Source organism: Puntigrus tetrazona, unplaced genomic scaffold, assembly GCF_018831695.1.
Source record: "Puntigrus tetrazona isolate hp1 unplaced genomic scaffold, ASM1883169v1 S000000116, whole genome shotgun sequence".
NCBI classification, from domain to species: domain Eukaryota; kingdom Metazoa; phylum Chordata; class Actinopteri; order Cypriniformes; family Cyprinidae; genus Puntigrus; species Puntigrus tetrazona.
This window is the reverse complement of record NW_025047793.1, coordinates 255,001-277,500: the sequence shown is the minus strand read 5'-3', so window position 1 is coordinate 277,500 and position 22,500 is coordinate 255,001. Positions and strand designations below refer to the sequence as shown.

General features: G+C 40.1%; 1 protein-coding gene across 2 annotated transcripts in view; it reads left to right on the top strand.

The window, feature by feature from the left end:
* The window catches only part of LOC122332597 (zinc finger and BTB domain-containing protein 7C), a 25,726-nt gene that overhangs the window by 1,235 nt on the left and 1,991 nt on the right, over positions 1-22,500 (top strand). The window contains exons 1-3 of one of the 2 annotated variants that reach the window (XM_043229946.1): positions 9,746-10,530; positions 18,336-19,647; positions 21,962-22,500. The exon at positions 21,962-22,500 is cut by the window's right edge and continues 1,991 nt beyond it. In XM_043229946.1, the coding sequence (XP_043085881.1) occupies positions 18,350-19,647; positions 21,962-22,500 (1,837 nt within the window). In that variant the 5' untranslated portion in view covers positions 9,746-10,530; positions 18,336-18,349. Of the gene's footprint in view, positions 1-9,745; positions 10,531-18,335; positions 19,648-21,961 lie in introns of those variants that run through there. The other variant, XM_043229947.1, reaches the window with a different exon arrangement.

The following is a 22,500-nucleotide window of genomic DNA, read 5'->3' as shown; positions in this document are numbered from 1 at the left end:
GCTCTCTTTGTGAACATGAGCCGAGACTCTATCACCTCGGCTAAACGCAGGGCTTACAGACTAAAATATGCAAACATGTACATTCAGTGAGCTCCGCGTGAATACAGTATAGACTACAGTAAAACAAGCAGAAGGGGAGCTCTGTTCGGTGCGGTCAGGGACACAGTATATCAGGTGAATGGGCAGATGACCGCCGGCCTCAATTATTCATTCATTTTAATTGTGGCCGTGACGGCGACCAGATTTCCTTTCAATGCCAAGCGGCTGCTTTCAGATCCATCGCGGCGTGTTGGAGCAGCACTGATTAACCCCCGAGCCGACAGGCCCGTGATTACATAAAAAAAAAAAAAAAAAGTCTAAAACTCTCACTCGTACTTGAGCGAGAGAGAGAGAGAGAGAGCGGAGCGAGGGAGTGAGGTTATGCCGGGATACGCGCCACGCCTTTGTCTGTCGAGTCACTAGGACAAGGTTTATCAAAGTTGAACCCGATCCGGAGCGCTCTTTTGTTACACGCCGGATACTTTTACACTGGCGTGTTCTCAAACACTGGAGAGTGCGCTGCGCTCCGTGCGCTCTCACCGAGGGAGGGTGTGGGAACGAGGGAACCAGAACAATGATCTGGATCTCAGCGCTGTTCTAGATCGCTGCTGGGTACGTTACCACGTCCTGCTCAAAACAACGCACGCACACTCACATAACTACACATTCCCATAGCAGTAAAACATTTGAAACATCAAAATACATCAGGATTCTTTGATTTGCAGAATATTCAAACTAACCAAATCAAACCTTCACTGACAATTTCGATCGATTTAATGCATCGGTACACATATCATTTAAAATATGAGAGACTCTTTTCACCTTTAGCAGATAATATTTGCGCACTGTTTGCGTGCTAATGCTTATTTAGTCATTTGCTTGGCGATGTCGTGATTATTTGGTTATTGCGCAGAAGTTATTTGGACCCAAAGAAAGTGCTGATAGTGAACAGGACGGTCGGGTAGAGGGAAAAACTGTACAACATAAACAGAATGACTGTGAAAAGAGAAAGTTATAGAAGAAATAAAAACGAGGATTTGTCTGGTTTGCGTAAAAATAGAAAATAAATAAAATAAAAATAAAAAAATACATATTTGTATATACATATATAATTTGTCTGGTTTGCATGAAAATAAAAAATTATAAAAAATAAATTAAAATAAATTAAAAAAATACATTTATATATATGTATGTGTGTGTGTGTATTTTTATTTATCTTTAAATTAATTTTTATTATATATACATAATTTGTCTGGTTGCATAAAAAAGATTAAAAATAAATAAAAATAAATAAATAAAAAAATACATATATGTATGTATATATATATATATATATATATATATATATATATATATAAATAAAATCTAGATTATCAATTACTCATGACCTAACAATCTACTTTTTGCATTAATTTCATAAATAACATTTAATTGTAGCTGTCTTGAGTCACTGATGATTCTGCAGTTAAATATGTTCCCCGACGCTCCAGATTAATTTAACGCTGACCCAGGCAGCTAACGTCTTCCATACATGTGCTAACTTCATTACTGTGAAGCCCAAAAGTGAGATTATTTATTCGCATCTTTGCACCATCTCTATCGGTGCTAGTTTCATTATCACAAAACAACCCCCCTCGGTCTGATACGCACCCTCGCGCCGGGGCCTGGCTCGCAACCGCTTACAGAGCAGCAAGTCAATCGGTTCATTAAATTCAGCTAGCGAGAGAGAAACAGACGTGTGGTTCGTCGCCGAACCATTTCGCTTTCAGCTTCTTCTGTGAATGAGCGGCGCGGCTCGATAATAAGCCTTTGACCGGCTCACAATGTAGAGAAAAAAGTTAGGGGATTCACATCCGCCCGTTTGTGATGACACAGCGGCCCGAGACACTCAAACAGAGAATCAAATACTGCCTATCTATATGTCACTTTCCTTCCTGCGCGGTGATTTGGGTAAAGCTCGTCTTTCAAAGAGCGACGACTGTCCCGGCCTCACCTTTACACGACGAACCAGCTTTTAAACACATGGCATCGGCCGGCCTCCTCATCACCTCACGCTAACTTCAATGGCGACTTTAATGCGTCTTTTCTGAAGCCCGTCGCCACGGCAACGGCTCGCTCGCCGTTTATAAACTACGCGAACGTTCTTTAAGAATCCCACAGGTGCTTTTCTTTAGCTGCTCCCGCACGCCACGTGACTAATCGCCCATCGCAAACAGGAAATTAACCACAAATTTGGGTCAAAGGTTTCAGAAAAGAGAAAACGTTCTACACTCATTTAATGCCTCCATACGGCTCATCCGTTCCATATAAACGAAACCGAAGATCGGTTAGTCAGAATCTCAACTAGGTATTACGTTTAACTATGCTTTACTGTGCTATAACTAGACTTTACTTCACAGACTTATTGTAATAAAATAATACTTCACTCTACTATCACTATACCATGGTAAAACGATACTTTACTACAAACAATAACCCTACAAACTAACTTTCTAGAACTCGACTTTATCACTAGGCTATACTTAACCTATAAAAAACCCTAAACTATACTACACTACTACTATAATCTGTTTTATAACTAGAATAATCTACAATAGGCCACACTATAATCCAGTTCTGTCAGACTAGAAATAGTCTATAACCAAACCTGGTTAGACTTTACTAAATCAAAACCAGATTCTTAGACTAATACAGATATTATAGACTATACTTTACTATTAACCCTTAATATAATCTGTTCAACTATAACCAGACTACATTAGAGCAAGGTTTTCTTAGACTTCTCCTAAAGTGTCCAATCACTTGACAACACTCCAAACGTTAGTATACTTTACTACACTATAATATAGTAGTATACTATAGTTGTATATCTCTAAACTAATGGGTAAGTAATTATACTGTAACCAATGCTTTTAATAGACAACAGTTAAACCAATAATCTGTAAGTGACTTAATAATAACTAAACCAAATAAACGACATTTTCTTAGATTACTAAACATTACTAGATTGTACCAGAACTAACTAATCAAACCTGATTTACTACACTACAATCTTTTACATATCTAGATTTATTAATAACTAGACTATAGCAATTTTTATTAGACTTACTAGAACCACATTTACTGCTCTGTCACTTTATTCTATCTAATCTAAACTATATTTTAATACTCAAAATTAATACTAAGAGATAATACAACTAAGCATTCACTATACTCCACTATACTATAAATCTTATGGTTTATTCTCAAACTATTAGATTCTGTTATGCTAAACTCGACTTTACTATACTGTACTAAACATAACTTTATTCTTTATTTTATACGGTAGCGCTTTATTTTACAGTCCTGTTTCGCACGTGCATACTACATACTTCTTATAGTACTTACAATAACTAGGTACTAAACATCAACCCAATCCTAAACCTGACCCACATAGTACCAGTGCTTTCTTACAGCGTAGGTAAGTAAACTTAAATGCAACCTTTACACTTTTTCATACTACTTTATTATACTAAACTTTAGTATACCATACTACAGCTTTGTATTACTATCCTGTAACTACTATAACTGCACATCTTCGTTCGGTAACATAGTTTAGTTTCTTTTAGCTGACACGTCTTTCTTTTCATTTAAGCCTGATCTGATGTGATTTAATCTGAACGCTCTGGGCCCGTGTGTGTGTGTGTGTGTGTGTGTGTGCGTGTGTGTGTGTGTGATTTCCTCTGGTCTTCTATGAAAAGTGAGAGCAGCTGATCGGGGAGCATCTAAACTCCTGTAGGTGTTTCCTGTGTGAGAAGAGTCACTGTAACCAGTGGCAACTCCCAGACTCTCTCCTCTCTCTGTTCTTCTGGGTAAAACGCAAAAGCGCGCACACACACACACACACACACACACACACACTTGACGTGATCACGCACACAGTATTGAGGGCAAACGCGCATCAACGTAGAGAGACCGAGCTCAGGCAGCCACACGGAGGGAAAGCGGGCCGTTTTGTAATGTTGCTGTAAGATTTTGGTTTTGAAACTGGGTCCACCCACTGGTGTGAGAAAAGAGGAGAGGCACAGAGGAGGGGTGTAGGGAGAGAAAGACAGAGAGAGAAATGAGTGTGTGGGCTATCACTCACTCACTCACTCACTCTCTCAGTTTAAAATAAGGACACATTGATCCACCCACCCCAACATCTCTCTCTCTCTCTCTCTCTCTCTCTCTCTCTCACACACACACACACACACACACACACACACACACACACACACACACACACACACAGAGAGAGCAGATACCTCAGCAGAAGAGTTTAGGTATCACAGCGGCCTGAAGGACTGACACTGGGGTTGTAATCTGTGACAGCAGGAAGTGAGCATGATTGAGGAATCATCTCAGAGTTAGGTGTTGTGTCTGGATGTCGTTCACGAAAAGTGACTTTCAACGGCCGATGTGCAGCTAGCAGACAACAACCAAAGTTCATATTAAATATGTGTGTCAGATGAAATACGCATATTTTACGTAACCTTTATTCCAAAATGGAAGGCAATGTCTTGACCCCCCAATTAGTTCCAGCTTCGACAATGTTCAATACAGTTCTGTCTAAATTCAGTCTGTCACCATAAATCAAATGAAATCTATTAACGCAATAAAATATATAAAATATTAAAATTAGACATCATATATTAAATACTAAATAATATAATTTTATATATATTTTTTTTTTATATATATATATATATATATATATATATATATATATATATATATATATATATATATATATATATATGTATGTATGAGTGTATGTGTTAAAAATGAAAAAGTTTTAAAAATTAATAAACAATTGAAAACACATACTTTCAGAACAGATACATGGGGAAAAGAGAAATGCATAACCAAATCAATTACAAATCAAATAATAATAATAATAATAATAATTACATTATTGTTATTTAAATTACAAATATTGAATTAAATAATAAAATTTAATTAAAACCACACATTATTTGATATTTTAATATTTTATGATTTAATAACTGCTTTACTCCTTAAGTCTGTTCCAAAATCACATACATTTTTATCTTTTTAGGGTTTTGTGTGTGTGTGTGTGTGTGTGTGTGTATGTGTGTGTGTGTGTGTGTGTGTGTGTGTGTGTGCGTGTGTTTTCTTAAACACAAATGTGTAAATAACTGAGTCATACAGAAAGCTAAACATCCAGCACCACCATCAATATAGACTTCTATGAAGCGTGTGTGAGAACATGTCTGTGATATGTGCTTGCATTTTTTGCATGAAGCGACGTATGTGCATACAGTGTGTGACTGATCACTATGAAAGCTTGCATCTTGTGTGTGTGTGTGTGTGAGCGTGTGTGTGTGTGTGTGTGTGTGTGTGAGTGCGCTTTGACAGACATCTGTCTCCTGTGCCCTGCAGCCTGGTTGGTTTTAATTAGGTAGAGCCAGAGGGCCCGAGGGCAGACAGGGGCTAGTCATAATCACTCACACACACACACACACACACACACACACACGGGCCAGCCTCCCCCTCACAATCCTCCACAAAAAATGTCCTTTCAGAAGGAGCATCTCAAAAAACACAAAACACACACCCTCACACACACTCCATCTGTCTCAAGCACACGTGTGAGATGTGTGTTTAACATGCACGATTAGTTCGATTAATGACATGTACATTTCGCTCAGTTTAAGCGCTTGACTGCCTTCAGTGGCTGTATTCTCACACAACCGTGAGCGCGAGTCCTGGCTGTCTGTTGAAGGTGCGCCAATGACCGAATCGCTGTTAATTGGTTTCGATGACAATCATTTGTAATTCCTGCAGCTCGGACAGCGGAGCTCGACTTTGATTTCCAGGGAATGCGCGACTTAATCAAATGTTTACCCTAAACGCAATGCATGAATGCGCCTGCTGAACTGCGCAAACCGAAATCTTAATTGCACGACTGAGCTTTTTCTTTCGCATTCGGACGGGCTTGCAGAAGGAATCGTTGCGTGTTCGTTTCATGCCAATTATGCAATCGTATAAAATAGTTAAACGTGTAAACTTTTAAACATCGACTAAACCGCTGTACATTATTTGCGCTTCCTTTTGTCGCCAAAAAATCACGAATCTCTCAAAATAGTTTTAGAACTTTTAAATGTGCAAACTTCACTAATGCACATGATTTGTGCTTGCTTCTCAAAATATTTTTTGTTCTATTTTAGTCACGTGATTAATACTTTAAATGTGCACGCTTTAAACATGTATCTCTTAACCCAATGGAGCGCGCGCATGCATGCGTGCATCCCACGATTCTCTCTTTAAGCGGCTGCTGCCGGTCCCCGTAACCATCTGCACCGCGAGTCCACGCCTAAAAAGCCACGCTGACAAATGGCGCAAACAAAAATAAGGTGGCATTTTGACACATTGGTCTGTTTTGAGGACTTTGATCGATAAGCAGTCCGCAAATCAATCACAGATAAAGTGCATTTTTTAAAAACTTCCACTATATATATGTGTGTGTGTGTGTGTGTGTGTGTGTGTGTGTGTGTGTGTGTGTGTGTGTGTGTGTGTGTGTGTGTGTGTGTGTGTGTGTGTGCGTGTGTGTGTATGCGTGTGTGTGTGTGTGTGTGTGTGTGTGTGTGTGTGTGTGTGTGTGTGTGTGTGTGTGTGTGTGTGTGTGTGTGTGTGTGTGTGTGTGTGTGTGTGTGTGTGTGTGTGTGTGTGTGTGTGTGTGTGTGTGTGTGTGTGTGTGTGTGTGTGTGTGTGTGTGTGTGCGTGTGAGTGTGTTTGTGTGTGTGAGTGTGTGTGTGTGTGTGTGTGTGTGTGAGTGTGTGTGTGCGTGTGAGTGTGTTTGTGTGTGTAAGATAGCAGATAACACTGATGAAACAGTCCAAAAGACACAACAATTCCAGTAAAAACAGGAGTTGGTTTGTGGAGGGGTTCACTGATGACCTTGCCGCATATTTTGGGCTCTCTCTGTGTGTGTGTGTGTGTGTGTGTGTCGTCCTTGGACGAACGTTTCCCACCCTAGTCGGTGGGTTTGTCTGTAAGTGGGCAGATATGACAAATTTTTTCCCACAAGCCCACACCCTGGAGCACCAAAGCCCCCACTCCCAGAATGCATCTGTGCACGGCATCCCACACTAAACCGACGAACGCGCTCACGGCCTCGGGAGGGAAAAGTTGAGGAATAAAAGTTTTGCTGTTGCTACGCGGCTGATAGGATGTTTGCGTGGTTGCTAGGCGAAAAGTCACGCGATGATTTGTTCAGTGCAAAGCGTGATTTGAGGAAGCGTCGAGGTCTGGAGCGAACGCCGCGGCACAGAGCTATAGTACTAGAGGCGCTCGACTAGTAAGAAAGAAAAAAATAGAGAAAGAAACGTCTGACCCTACCTGAAACGAGACAGCGCAAGGTCAGCAAACACACAAGAGAATACCAGTCGAGGGGCTGAATGCGTCTCGTCTTCGTCTGGATGCTGCTGTAAAATAAATAAATGACTCTCGCATGCATTTCAGCTGCAGAGGATGTATGGGACTTTGGTTAGCAAAAATAAAACTGAAACTCGTTTTAAAAAAATGTACGGAAACTTCGTAGGCACACATAAAAATCACAAAAATTAAAGCAGGTTTAAAAAAATAACAACGAAAAAAAAAAATCGAAATATTAATAAATCGGTAAAAATATAAAACATTAGCAAAACTGACATTAAATAATAAAAGATAATCGTTACAATAATTGTTGTAGTTATTTATCAAATGATCAATTTACTAACTTTTTTAAACGATGCATCAGATACTTTATTAACGTCCAAAGCTAAACTTTAACCCTATAAATCCCACCGCGTTATATTTCATATGCAAGTTTCTAAATGATCATCTGATCATCTTTCCTTCAGCTTTTGCTTCGTGTCTTCATGTATTTTCTTCTTTAAAATCCTCGCCGATACTTTAATAATGTAAGAAGCATTTCGAGACGAACGCTTACCGGTCTGAAGTCGATTATTCTCGCATCATTTTCACACAAATTATGCTCAAAAGTGCAAAATAGGCTTTTGAGGAATGTTTATTTGTTCATCTCTCAATCGTAACGTTTGATCTATTAAATCTCTTCTTGCTAAGGCGTATCATTCAGATTTCACTTCACGAAAGCGTCTGCTATACTGTTAGAAACACGGTAAGGATTTCATCACTTTTTGGCCAAATTGCACGAGCCTGAGCGGCGTATTCTCACTATATGAGCCGTAAAAGCCCGGCGTATCGACATAAAACACACACGCGGAAACTTTTTGTGTCTGAAGGTTCCTTAAAGCATTCCATTTGAACGAATGCGATTTTTTCCGGACTATTATTTCCCACGTCAGCCTTTACGGGATCAAAAGACGGTTCTTAGCCGAAGCGCTGAGGAACATTTATTAAATAGATTTCGGTTTGGTCTGGAAACACTTGAAGTGCGTCTAATGCAGGAATCTCTTTTAGGTATCACCTGTCTGAGGTTTCTATGACAACTGACCCAGAATGCCTACAAATAATGTGTTTTTACCGTAATAATAGACACGCGTCTAGCTAATTCTGCATCGCTCAAATTTCACACTCTACACCCGTCACGTTCACAGCGGGACAAAGGAGACCACTGAAATCGCATTTTACCCAGAATGCACCGGCGAAACGCTGGCGTTGGTATTAAGTAACTGAGCTGGTTGAAAAGCGGGTCATGATGAATCTGTCATAAATTACATAACTAGGTGGATTCTTGATGTCATTTAGGAAATCCTGTCCATGTTAAAGCGCAGAGTCATGATTTAAAGAGACAGGCACGGCGGAAAAATGTCACCGTGCCAAAAAACACAAACGAGGCAGAGAGAGAGAGAGACAGAGAGAGAGAGAGCGTAATAGTTTTATAGATTCTGAAACAATAGATTGGAAGGAAACACACTCCTCTCTCTTTTTCTGTCCGCTTAAAGACATGCAGACGACACCGAAGTGAACTGATCGAACGTTTCGATTCTGACTGCGGCATAATTTGCGACGCTTTTACAAATAACGCGGCGTCTTTTAAACGGTGTGTTGCGGGACGCCGCCGTTCATCCTCTCGATGTTCGGCTGTAAAAAAAAGAAAGATAATAAAATACATTAGTAGCATGAATGCATGAGGAAAAAAAGCAGCTTTGACTGAAAGATACTGTCAGATGCGTCAAAGCACACTACTCTCTATTTTTCAAACCCAAATGCACTTTCTTTTAATTGCACTTTTTTTGAATCCCGGCTCATTTTTGAAGATGCATTCTTTTGAATGAGCAGAAGACACAACTCGTCGCACAACTGAGTATAAGTTCACGCGTTAGCTAACTGATTAGCCGGCGACCTCCGACCCTTGTTGAGGACCACGCCGTCCGAGCGGCGATATGGGACAAACCGCACGTATAAAACAACCAACTTCTAATTGACCAGAAAGTCATAACGTCTCCGTTCTGGCGTTACATAACGCGTCGTTTAATTAAACCGGCACGCACGCAAAGTGCAAGCAGCCACATAAGAAACCATTCAAAACAGTGCATGCTGCACGCTACTCTAAATCATGGCTTTCGACCTGTATTTGAGTTATTTTAGCATTATTTTTGTTGTGTTTTAATATTAGCAAGTTTTACTCATTTATCGGTTGGTTTTTGATGTCTTTTAGTATATATATAGTAAGTTGAACGCGTCTCGTGGAGTGACAGCAAAAAAATGTAGCACCCAGATAACATAAAAGAGGTTTATCTTCAACGTTAGAGCTTATTTTTTTATATTAAGGCAGCTGTATTAAATGCATCGAAATCGTATTTTTTCATAAGCGCTCCCTGTCATTTTGGCCACGCAGTATTTCCATGTTATACACGCGATCTCCATTTCCTCGACATTCGAATGCATCCGTTTTTCTACACTAAACTCTGAACTTCGGGTCTTCCGCCTCGACCCGTCGTCTAATTCGTCTTCTGAAGTCGCGGCGCGCGCATATATAGAACCGGTACTTTTCTCTCCCTTCCTTCGTTTGTGCTCCGAGCTCGAGTTGCAAATCCTTCACGAATAAAACTAAAAATTCATTTTGTCTGACCCCAAATCAGAGGGTTTGTGCACCATGGGCTTTATTACATACTGAGCTTAAACTGTGTTGTGGAGGAGGATGGGTATTATTATCCTGAGCTTCCCACCCAGCTATAAAAACTACATCGCTGCTCTAGAGTAGATCCACCTCCTCTCTCTCTCTCTCTCTCTCTCTCTCTCTCCTCCTTCCTGTCAGTGTCCACACAAACCTCTCCGTCTGTCCGCGTGCGCCGTTGTTTGGGGCTTGTAGTTGGATGCTCAGCTGTGTTTTTTGTGAATGGAGAGGAGACACTCGGGCAGACGGGATGGACAGACGTCTTTGCGTCCCTCGGAGACAGAGATGAGACAGGCTGGGATCTGAAACGACACTTAGAGCTGGAATAAACCGCGCGTACAGTAACACCTGAGGATCTGGACGGGGTGAGTGCATCGCAGCCCAAGAGTTGCGCGCGAGCGTGTTTTGAGCGGGGAGGCTGTCCGTTTATGTTTGTTTGCGCGCATCTCAGGTATGGAGCGGCGCGTCTGTGGGCAGCGATTTGATGACTCACGTAATTATTCGGGGCCACTCTTTAGAAACGAGCGCGCTGGAGTTTCGGCCCCCGACGCAAACTAACACAAACAAGTAATGACACGGCAAACAATCCACAGCCGCACCGGCTCCGAGAGCAAAGCGCTAACCGAAGAGTTTCTGAAAAACAAGGGAGCGCCTATTCGGGTTTTGTTTTTGAGAGGTTGCTCTCGTGACCTTTTTCACGCGGCCCACTGATCTGAGCGTCGTCAGCTTCACAAACAGTTTTCGCACTACCGTTAAATATGTCATCGCATTTTTATGCTTTTACGAAACTAGAAGAAGTCTGGGTTTCCACCTCTACTTTAAGCTAAACATTTTAACTGATACTGTGATTATTTAAAATAAATCGCATAAATGTAAAAAAATTTAATAAATAAAAAATTAAATTAAATTAAATAAAAAAAAAAAATATATATATATATATATATATATATATATATATATCATGTTTTATATATTTTTTTTTTTTTTTTTGCAAAAACAGTTGACTTTTTTTATCACATTTATATTATATCATGTTTTATTGTGCTAGTTAAATGCATTTTTAATAGTTTTTTGAACCTAATCAAAATAATCCAACTGCAGTTTAATTGAGATTATTTGGCATGCACCATCATGAAAAAAAAAGCTTTTTGAAAATGTTTAAATATGTTACCTGTTTTTGCAATTCTATATATATATATATATATATATATATATATATATATATATATATCCCTACTTTTAAACTATGACTAATGAAATTGCAAATCGATTACTTTTGTGTTGGAAGTAAAAAAAAACGCAGCAAAAAATCTGATACGTATCAGACTTATTTCCACTCAAAAGTGTCCCAGATCAGATATGAAAATGTCAAACTGTGATTTTTATTATCAAAACCAGATCTGTGTCACAACTGTGATGGGAACGCCGACTTGATCTAAACTCATCAAAAACGCTACGAATGCAACTAAAATCATTAGAACAGTTTGTTTTTAGACAGTGATTAGATTACCTTTATGTTTTTAAAGGTTTTAAAGGGTGTCATAAGGTGACAGGTGAGTGTGTGTGTGTGTGTGTGTGCGTCTGTCTGTCTGTGTGTGTGTGTGTGTGTGTGTGTGTGTGTGTGTGTGTGTGTGTGTGTGTGTGTGTGTGTGTGTGTCTGTGTGTGTGTGTGTGTGTGTGTGTCTGTGTGTGTGTGTGTGTGTGTGTGTGTGTGTGTGTGTGTGTGTGTGTGTGTGTGTGTGTGTGTGTGTGTGTGTGTGTGTGTTTGAAGAGGGCTGAACGCAGATTAAAACCCGTGTAAATTACTGTTTGTAGCAGCTGAAGCGTGTGATGCAGGTGTCTGTAGCGCGTTGCTTCATATATTTACCAAACAGATGAATTATAGCAGACGTTACACAGCGGCTGTGTGTAATCCTAACGAGGCTCTTTAAGTGTCATTTACGTTCGTTCTGATCTGTCGCCGGGTAAATCAGTCTACGGGTAAAAAGCAGCTCAAATATACAGCAGAACTCCGGCCAAGACACGAGGCCAAGCCAACACGCCGCACTTTATTCTGTTTTCTTTAACTTTGCTGAACAAGGTTCTGCTTTAAGTCTGTGGTCTGTCCTCAATTTGTATTAGAGTAACTAAATTGGACATAAACCTTTTTTCTCTGAAATCATTTCTCACACACACACACACACACACACACACACACACACACACACACACATGTAGATACATGCATACTGAAAAAAATTATAATAGATATAGAAATGAGATTTAATAGCGACTACGAATAGTATTTTATATAAGAAATGAAAAATAAGGTCTGATGATATAATTAAATAATATTATATAATTATAAATAAAACAAATAATATATAATGAATACTAAGATAAATGATGCATGCAGATAAAAAAATATATCTATATAATTTTATATAAATACAAAATAAACTTTTATGATATTATAATAAAATATTTTAATATATATATATATATATATATATATATATATATATATATATATATATATATATTAAATTCCATATGTATACTTAAAATTTCTAAACAAAAACATTTAAAAAAAAAAAACTAACAAATGAATCAGAAAAATGGTTAATACGACAAAATGCTTGCCACGTGACTTCAGCTGCCATTTAACAAAACCGACAAATATATTTCTAATATATTACAGCTTAATGCAAATGTTTAAACCTGATGCCATACGCTTGAAACTGATAACTCGAGAAGACCGAAGCTGAATGGGAAATCAGGTTCGCAGTAACCCAAATCACCATTAACCCGTTTGCTGAGCGGTGCATGCAAATCAGGCCTTCAGCCGCTCACATGCATCCGCAGCAACCGAGACGAGGCATATTCAAATCCGCAGCCTCCTATTGGCCGACGGCCGGAGCGCCCGGGCGGGAGGCGCTTCTGTCTGTAAACAGGGCCGTGAGTCTCAGAGAAAGCGCTAATAGACTAAAACCTACAGGTGCCCCTGCAGGTGAGGCCCCTAAATGATCTCCCTCAGGACCCACGAACCCACGGCTGGATTTAGCCAATTTAGCAGCAGCCGTGAGTCTGAGCAGCGTGACACGTCTGAGTCTCCAGCCCTGCCTCCCCGAAGAGGCCATGATGAAATACCTCTCACAAATGTGAACTGTTTTAACTTTCGGAGAAGATGTCGTAACTTCGCCCCATCAAGAGTTGGACATCTTTGCGTCACAAAATGCGTGCGCGCCCAAACCGCCGCTACTAACCGTCGCGGCCTTAAAGTCTTTGTCCCAGTTAAGACGCTCATCAAAGCTGGCGTTCATCAAACGATCAAAGCGCTGAGGGGGTAGCTGGGGTTTTTACTCGCGATGCCGTTTGTGCTTTGTGTTATGACGCATTACCAACTCAGAATGAGTAACGCAAACAAGAAAACAGGGCGAAAGAGTCGCGACATAGGTTCGGCTGATTCGTTTAAAACGATTCATTTGTGAATCGCCGCGCGACGGAAGCAACGCAGCTTTTTGCCGTTTTCGTTTTTGCATGCACGCACGCACGCATCTTCGTCAAAAGGTCACTTTGCGGGGCTTCAACTCTTCAGACGTTTGCTCGGATTCTCTCTAAAACACCCTTTACAATCGAACTCGACATTTCACAGAGCCCGCTATGATTCAGCATTAAATTGCTCATTTTTATTAAGCTACTTTTATTCATCTATTAACTGTTTTCATTAAATGCTTTAATATTGCAAGATAATAAATAATAAATAATAATGCTTGAAAATATATATATTTATATATTATATATATTTTTTAATTAAAAAATGCTTCCGTAAATGCTTTAAAGGACATTTACTAAATAAAATATATTATTTTTATTATATATGACATATTTATTAGGTTTTTAAAAAGTAAATTGCAATTTATTTAATAAAACATTTATCTTGAGTCTGTGCTTGTAAAAAAAATAAAATAAAAATAAAAAGATTTATCGTGCAACAGTCAAACTAATCGGATTTACTGAAACAATAATGAATGCTACACTTCAATATTTCTCAGTGGAAAACGGTGTCTTCTTATCGTTACAAACAACAAGCAGACCACAAAAGCAACCTACGATACACGTTTGCATCTGCGCTCCAACTGATTATCAAATCATTTGACAGAGAAAAGCGCGAACGCGGATGTTCCGTCTAGAGATGGACAAACCAGTCGAAGATAAGCGCTACCTCTTCACTAGCAGAGCCGCATCAACAGTTTAGACAGGATTTCAGATATCATCTATCAGGTGTGTGCGAGGCGGTTTTTGCCTGTACGTCCTGGGAACAAGAGTTAATGAAATGCTAATGCACACAAAAAATGCTTAAAAAATGCTTAAAAGGGTTAAAACTTGAATTAGCGTGTCAGTGCATTTTTGCTTAATACCAAAGAAAAATATCGTTTTCAAGATGCATTTATCATTTATGCATTTTAATCAAACGTATCAAACTTTTTGCATAAACTAAATCTCCCCCACCCAGAAAATAAGACTTTTTCCTTCTCAAGTAAATGCGTCTTAATTTTATTTCTTTTGACGTTTGCACTGGAAAATAGAACAAATATCCTTCAGACATTAAGTGCATTCATGCTTAAAACAAGAATAAATTATCCGTCATATCAGAAAAGTAGATTTGCTTCAAAGGTGAACAAGATTATTTTTCTGCCCTCGTTCATGTATTATGTTTTTTTTTTTTTTAAACAATATTTATTACCCAATTCGTTTTGCTTCTCAAATAAATGTTCGACTTAAGCATTTAGCGGAGACAAAAGAGCAAGGGATTCGTTTCTTTCGCAGCGTGTTAAAGGTGCGGTCGATGTCAAAAAACAACAGAGCTCAAAGGAGAGCTGCGGATGAGGTTACGCCGAAAGACGAAATCGGGAAAAAAAAACCCAAAACGCTTTTTCTTATAGATCTGCTGGAGTATCAGTAATTATCTTTGTACGGCAGCACGTGGGTTGCGTCATACGGAGGGAGCGCGTCGTGAAGGTCTGAGGGGCCCGTGGGCCCTCAAACACACACACGCTGTAATTATGGGAGCGACTGAGGAGGTGCGGGGCCCGGCCGGGGACACACATGCGCTCCCAGGGTGGGTGGGAGACCTCACTGTGTCTCTCTTCCTTCTTTTTCGCTCCCTCCCTGGTGTTGTTTTTAGCTCCGAACGCCTATTTAACTTGGCTGGATTTTCCAGGGTGGGGCACCGCTTTTTTTTTTCTCGAGTTTTGCCCAACCTGTCAGGGAACTTCTGGGGACATGAGATCTCATCCTTCCCTCTTTCTCTGTCTTTCTCTTCTTTTTTTTCTGCGAAAGGTCTGCAATTAAACTCAAGTGTGTGTGTGTGTGTGTGTTGTTTATACACATTCGAAAAAGAATAAAATGGCACTTAGCAGTGTTTAGTATTGTAGACATACTATTATAGCTTTGAATCTGAATTGTTGGGGTTTTTTTTATCGACCTCAATTTTAGTTAAAATTGTGCGTTTTTGTGCAACTTTTTTTTTATTTTCTCAGATAGGCGTACACAGTTATATATCATTGTATTTTTTATTTGCGTTTCAGTTACTCTAACAACTGCTTGAAATATTTTCTTCTATTTAATTTTAGTTTACATTAGTTTTCAAGTAATTAAAAGCTTACTAATGGTTTTTAATTTTAGTTAAAATTTATTACAACCCTGACACATACAAGGTCTCATTTTAGCAAAGAACTAAATTAATCATATATATGATATATATATATATATATATATATATATATATATATATATACATACATGTATCTATATGTGTGTGTGTAAAAAAATATATATATATAAATATAAAATGTATTATCTACAATATCTTACTATTCTAACAATCCATTTCCAATCTAATGTGAAACGTAATTATTATTTTTGCTGCATCTATCTATATCCATCTATCTCTCTCTCTCTCTCTCTCTCTCTCTCTCTCTCTCTCTCTATATATATATATATATATATATATATATATATATATATATATATACACACTTTTAATATATACTATATACTAAAAAAATATATATATATATATATATATATAATTTTTAATATATATATTTTTATTTTTAAATAAATGTTATATATATATATATATATATATATATATATATATATATATTATATATATATAACATTTAATTAAAAATAAAAAATATATATATTAAAAAAATTATATATATATATATAAAAAAAAATTAACCAGAAGGTTCACATAGTTTGATAAACAAGGTTCTTAATTTAAAAGATACGTTCCTTGTTAGTGGACTATATGTTCAAACTGTAATTATAGCAACCGTCTCCTAGCAACAGTGAAGGGACATTAAAATGTTGATTGGTGAGCGCAGAGCTCAATATTATAGAGAATAAAGACAGACAATGGACAAGAAGTAAAACCCGAAAACACCAGTAGCTCATTTACTTTGGCCTACAGGCCGTTTTTGGCCCGTTGAGCGGCAGTCGACAGCTCCGGTGGCGGCGGGACGTATGAAAGCATCCATCCACATGCCTGCAGTGACCACGGGGACGACACACACTGAGATTAAACTCTATTCATAGCCATGAATGAAGGACAATGCTGCCAAAACGCCTCTTAAAAAGTCACTGTAAACATTTCAGGGAATCCGCAGGTACGATTCGGGCTCCATTCATGCAGGCCTGTAGTTTAAGAGCATCTGAACGGAGATCTGCAGAATACCGCTTCTCCGGTCCTTTATTATTTCTGGACAGCGCTCCGTAGAAGTGCGCTTCCAGACTACACTGAAGCAAATCACAACGACGAGACCAAAAAAATAAGGACTCGACGTTTTTGCATGCAACGAGGCAGCTGCAATTAAACGGCGTCGGCCTCTCGTGAAACGCGAGTCAATCTGGGGGCGATGGGTGACGTTTACTCACGCCCTGAAACTTTTTTTTCCCGTGGAAAGCAGAAACTAGAGCCTGACCCCTTTTACCTTCCTGTGCTGTGCTTTTTTTTTCCGAACGTGACAAAGATAAGTGTCAGCTTTTCTCACAGTGCAAGCCATCAGATTTAATTCGCTATCTTTCGAGGCCTTCGCAACAAAATAGCCTCTGCTATCGATGCATACGGCGCGACAGGCAGAAGTCGCTGGAGCTGTTGTTTGATCGCAATCAGAGACAACCATAAACAGATTTGCTCCTCAGAAGCTCGACGGGAGCTAATCAAATATCTGATTGTGCAACGCGAGCCTCTTTAACCACGAACAAGCAACTTTAACTAAAATCTAACTTTCTGTCAATTATTGTGGGGCTGGACAAAAAAAAACCCCACGTCTTTTGTTATCATGAGATTCATTTTAATAGGAAAGGAAATGCATGTGTGTTAGACGTTGAAAATTAATAAATACAATAAATGTAAAAAAATATTAAAAATGAATCCTCCATAATGTATTGTCTATTTCGGTTTTAAATTTATTATTTCATATAAATGTCACCAAAAATAGTTTCTAATTAGATTCAACTACCTCGTCTTTTAACATACAATCAAATTAAAACATAATTAAACTTCACAGTAATTTTTTTTTATTTTCTGTAAATTTATTACAAATGTATAATCAAAATGGTGCCTAATAAAATATATATATATATATATATGTGTGTGTGTGTGTGTGTGTGTATATATATATATATATATATAAAAATTTGAATAAAAAATTATAATTAATTTAAAAGAAACTTTTGCTTTATTTTAGCTTTTTTCAGTTAAATGTGCTGCCAAGCACGACTTCTACAAAATGTCTTGGTTGGATAAATTGCCTTAAATAATAATAATTAGTAATAATAATTTTTTTTACATTTTATTTAACAGGATATATATATAAGATTGTCTTCCATGAAGATACCACAAATATATCAAAACTTGTTTGTTTGATTAGCAATGCGCACTTAATTTGGACTTAACTTATATATTTTGAACTTCAAAGGCCATTTTTCCAATATGAAGAGCTTTTTGCGTCACCAGATTCAATATTTTCAAATAATTGTATCTAAGTCAAGCACTGTCCAATCCTACCAAAACATACATCCATGGAAAGCTCATTTCAAATTCAATGATGACTGGTTTTGCGGCCTTTATCGCCCAGCCTCACTTTAACATGCGACCGATTTCACTTTTTTACAGATTCCTGGGAGAGGATGGCGCACACAGACGAGGACCTGATCGGAATCCCCTTCCCGAACCACAGCAACGACGTCCTGTGCAGTCTTAACGAGCAGCGGCGGGACGGCCTGCTTTGCGACGTGGTCCTAGTGGTCCAGGACCAGGAGTACCGCACCCATCGCTCCGTCCTGGCCGCCTGCAGCCAGTACTTCAAAAAACTCTTCACGGTGGCCTCCGGCTCCAGCCGGGACTCCAACGCGCACGCCGTCTACGAGCTGGACTTCGTGGCGCCGGAATCGTTGACGGCCATCCTGGAGTTCGCCTACACCTCGACGCTGACCGTCACGGCCTCCAACGTCAAAGAGATCCTGAGCGCCGCCAGGCTCCTGGAAATCCCCTGCATCGTAAACGTGTGCCTGGAAATCATGGACACGGGAGGAGGCGGCGGAGAGCGGGGAGGAGGACCTTCGGAAGGGGAGGAGTTCGAGGGGGACGACGAGGAAGACGAGGACGAAGAGGACGAGGAGGAAATGGAGGAGGAGGCCGACTCCAAAGACGGGGAGTTCGAGGACAACAACAGCGAGAAATCCGCGCAAGGAGCCGAAAACCAAGAGGAACTCAAGGTTTGGGAGAACGGGAGGATGGACAGCCCACCTTGCAGCTCCCAACGAGGAGCGCAAGAATCCCAAAGAAGCCGATCGGACACTCCGGAAGCCCAGAAGCCCAGAGGGCCGGAGGGATTGGAGGGCCGGGCGCTTAAGGACTTCTCCATAGAGTCTTTGCTTCAAGAGGGACTCTATCCGAAAGTGGCAGGCTTGGAAAGAGGCGCCGGATTCTCGCCCCTTCTCCCAGGCTTCTACCCTCCCATGTGGGCGGCAGAATTCCCAGGATACCCTCAGATCCTGGAGCCCCGACACCCTTCCCACCCCTTCCCCAACGCTTCTCTGGAAAACGGCCCTCTGGACCTGGCGGTCAAGAAAGAAGTCATCAAAGAAGAGCTGAAGGACGAGCCCACGAACCCCATCCTGCACAGAGACTTCCTCAAAGACTTCATGAGTCCCGGGTTGGGAATAACCTCCGACCCCGGCCTCGGTCCGATCAAAGAGGGGGCGGAGCTGCGGTCCTACCTGAGTTTCCTCTCCGCCTCTCACCTCGGGACGCTGTTTCCTCCGTGGCAGCTGGAGGAGGAGAGGAAGATGAAGCCCAAGGCGTCACAGCAGTGCCCCATCTGCAACAAGGTGATTCAAGGAGCGGGAAAGCTGCCGCGGCACATGCGAACGCACACCGGAGAGAAGCCCTACATGTGCAACATCTGCGAGGTCCGCTTCACCAGGTGAGTCGCGGTTAAGGAGACGCAAACTTTAACCCCTGCCCTAGGTGAAGAGCACAAATGAGAGAAGACGAAGTGAGATTAGTCAAGAAAATCTTTGTATTTTTTAATCAAAATACTATTAAATTACATTTTTGTTTTGATCATTTTTATTATATCAATTTTTAAAGTATTGTTTAACTAAAACAACGATTGTCTTGTTATAACAAATTAATTTACCATTTAGATATTTGATTTTTATTAAATACACTTTTTTCCACTTTTTTCTTTATAGTGATAGTTGATATTGTATGTTTTTATATACTTAAATATTAAATGTATTATTTATTATTTTATTTTTAATTACAGTGATAGTTAAGGGAATTATAGTGGCTATGTTTTGTATATTTTTATACACATAATTATTATGATTATTTAACATAAAGTTTTAGTATTTGCATTTGAATACTTTTATTGCTTTTTATTTTACTTTTATTAAAATTATTATTATTATTTTTGCCACTTTTAATTATAGCAGCGGCTGATGGAAATTATGTTTTATTTAATTTAATTTACTTAATATCACTAGTTGTATTATTTACAGTTTTTAAACGCACGATTTATGATTTTATTGCATTATATTTTTATGCAATTACTATTAGGATCAGATCAAGTACCACAATCTGGAACTGCATTGGAAATATGATCACAATTTAGCCTCGTGTCCAAAGCGTTACGACCGTACTTTATCTTTAAAACGCAAAAGCAGATATTTCGAAAACTGTTTTCGCCGTACAATAAAAGTCAATGGGTTCCAAAAGATCCCTTTAACATTTAAGGACTGTTTTTAACATCGGTTCAAGCAGATAGAGCACAAGAACAACACTTTAAAACGAACAGCCGCTAAAAAAGCACGAATGTTTTACAATGACAGATTTACGAGAAAGAATTCTGACTTGCTGTCATGTAACTTTTCCCCTCAAACAAATTACACCGACTGTCTACTAGAATAAATAGCCTCTTTGAAGCTGAAGAGCTAAGCTTCAGTATTACAACAATGAAACAGCACATGAAAACTAGAGCAGCATCATAAGGACAAACCTGCTGTGAAACGCTTTATGCATCACTGTGGTCGGAGCCGCATGAGGTTTCCACACTGTAATAAAAGCCAAAGCGCATGTTAATATAAGACCTACATTTCACTTTTGGGCTCAAACGCTCTGTAGAGGAATGAAATTTCGATGAGTGAGATCTAGACTGAGAAACAGATCAAACGGAGGCTTCTGAGCTTCTGGATAACTCATCTGGATACCACATAACAGGAACACTAAATCCGGTTTTCGTGTTTTCTGGGTTTTTCTGTTGAGCAACATGCAGCTGTCTGCTTTTCAAGTACGAAGGCGTACACCTGCTCGTGCGCGTGTTTTTCTGCATGCATGTACGCTTTTTTGCGTGTGTGTGCCTTGAGGTTTTGTAGGGATTCTTACAGGTATGCACAAACAACCTCAAAACCCGAACTCAGACAAACAGTTCGCTCGAGAATGAAAAGTTGCTGAAAATGTCATGGCAATCAGGCCATCCGAGACCTAGATGTGCGTCTTTGTCGAACGCGGATGCATTTAGATATCTCTCGCTCACCGGTGGATGCTCTGCAGTGAATGGGTGCCGTCAGAATGAGCCGATAAAAACAGAAACAAATCCATCGTTTTAAAACCATTACTTCACACTTAAACAGCTCTTTTCTTTTTCCACTATATTTTTATTTAATGTAGAACAATAAAAAAAACTTGCTACAAGTACTGCATTAAAGGAAAAGTTCGCACCAAACATTTGCGCCATATTTTACTCACCCCCAAGCCATCCTAGGTGCACGCGACTTTCTTTTTAAAACTCCAACCGTGTTCGCCTGAAAGAAGACAGTCATATACAGCCAGGACGCCTTAGGGGTGAGTGAAGCACAAGTTTCTTGGCGAACTATTCCTTTAAGCTAACCGAGAGTTGCCATAGCACTTGTATATACCGTACACTGCATGATCTAAAGCATTGCTGAATCAGGAGAGAAACCCGCAGATCAAGCACAGTCTCTTATGCACGAGACCACCGGAGATGGGCTTTTTCCGCTAGAGGAAGCTCATTATTGATGCACATTTTGGGGGTTTGAAACATGCATTTGTTTCTTAAAACATGCAGTTTTTTGCTTCACGAGACAGTACTTGCGGATCACTGTTTTTATTTTTATTAGCTGTTCAGGCTTTCATTCCGACGGCGCCCATCCATCGTCCAAATGTACGTTTTTGGGGCGAACCATTCCTTTAATAGCGTTTTACCTCTTTTTCAGACAAGACAAGCTGAAGATTCACATGCGCAAGCACACCGGCGAGAGGCCGTACATCTGCCTGCACTGCAACTCTAAGTTCGTTCACAACTACGACCTGAAGAACCACTTGCGCATCCACACCGGCGTGCGGCCGTACCAATGCGAGCACTGCTACAAGAGCTTCACGCGCTCCGACCACCTCCACCGGCACATCAAGCGGCAGAGCTGCCGCGTCTCGCGCCCGCGCCGAGGCCGGAAGCCCTCCGCCTGGAGGTCCGCCAACTTCCTCTTCCCTCCAGGCCCCGACGGCCTTCAAGCGGACAGGACCGTGCGGGTTCCCGCCGCCAGCGGCGCCTCCTTACTGACCAAACAGCAGCCCGCGGCGGGAAAGACGCCGGAGGACGGGGAGGCGTGCGGGAAGCTCATCTCGGAGGACGCCAACAGAAAGAGGGGCGTGTTCGCGTTCGCCGTGGCGACGGAGGACGTTCTGCCACACCCGGCGTTCTACTCGGCGACCTCTGACCCCTGGGCCGTGAGACTGGAACGAGCCCCGCCCATCA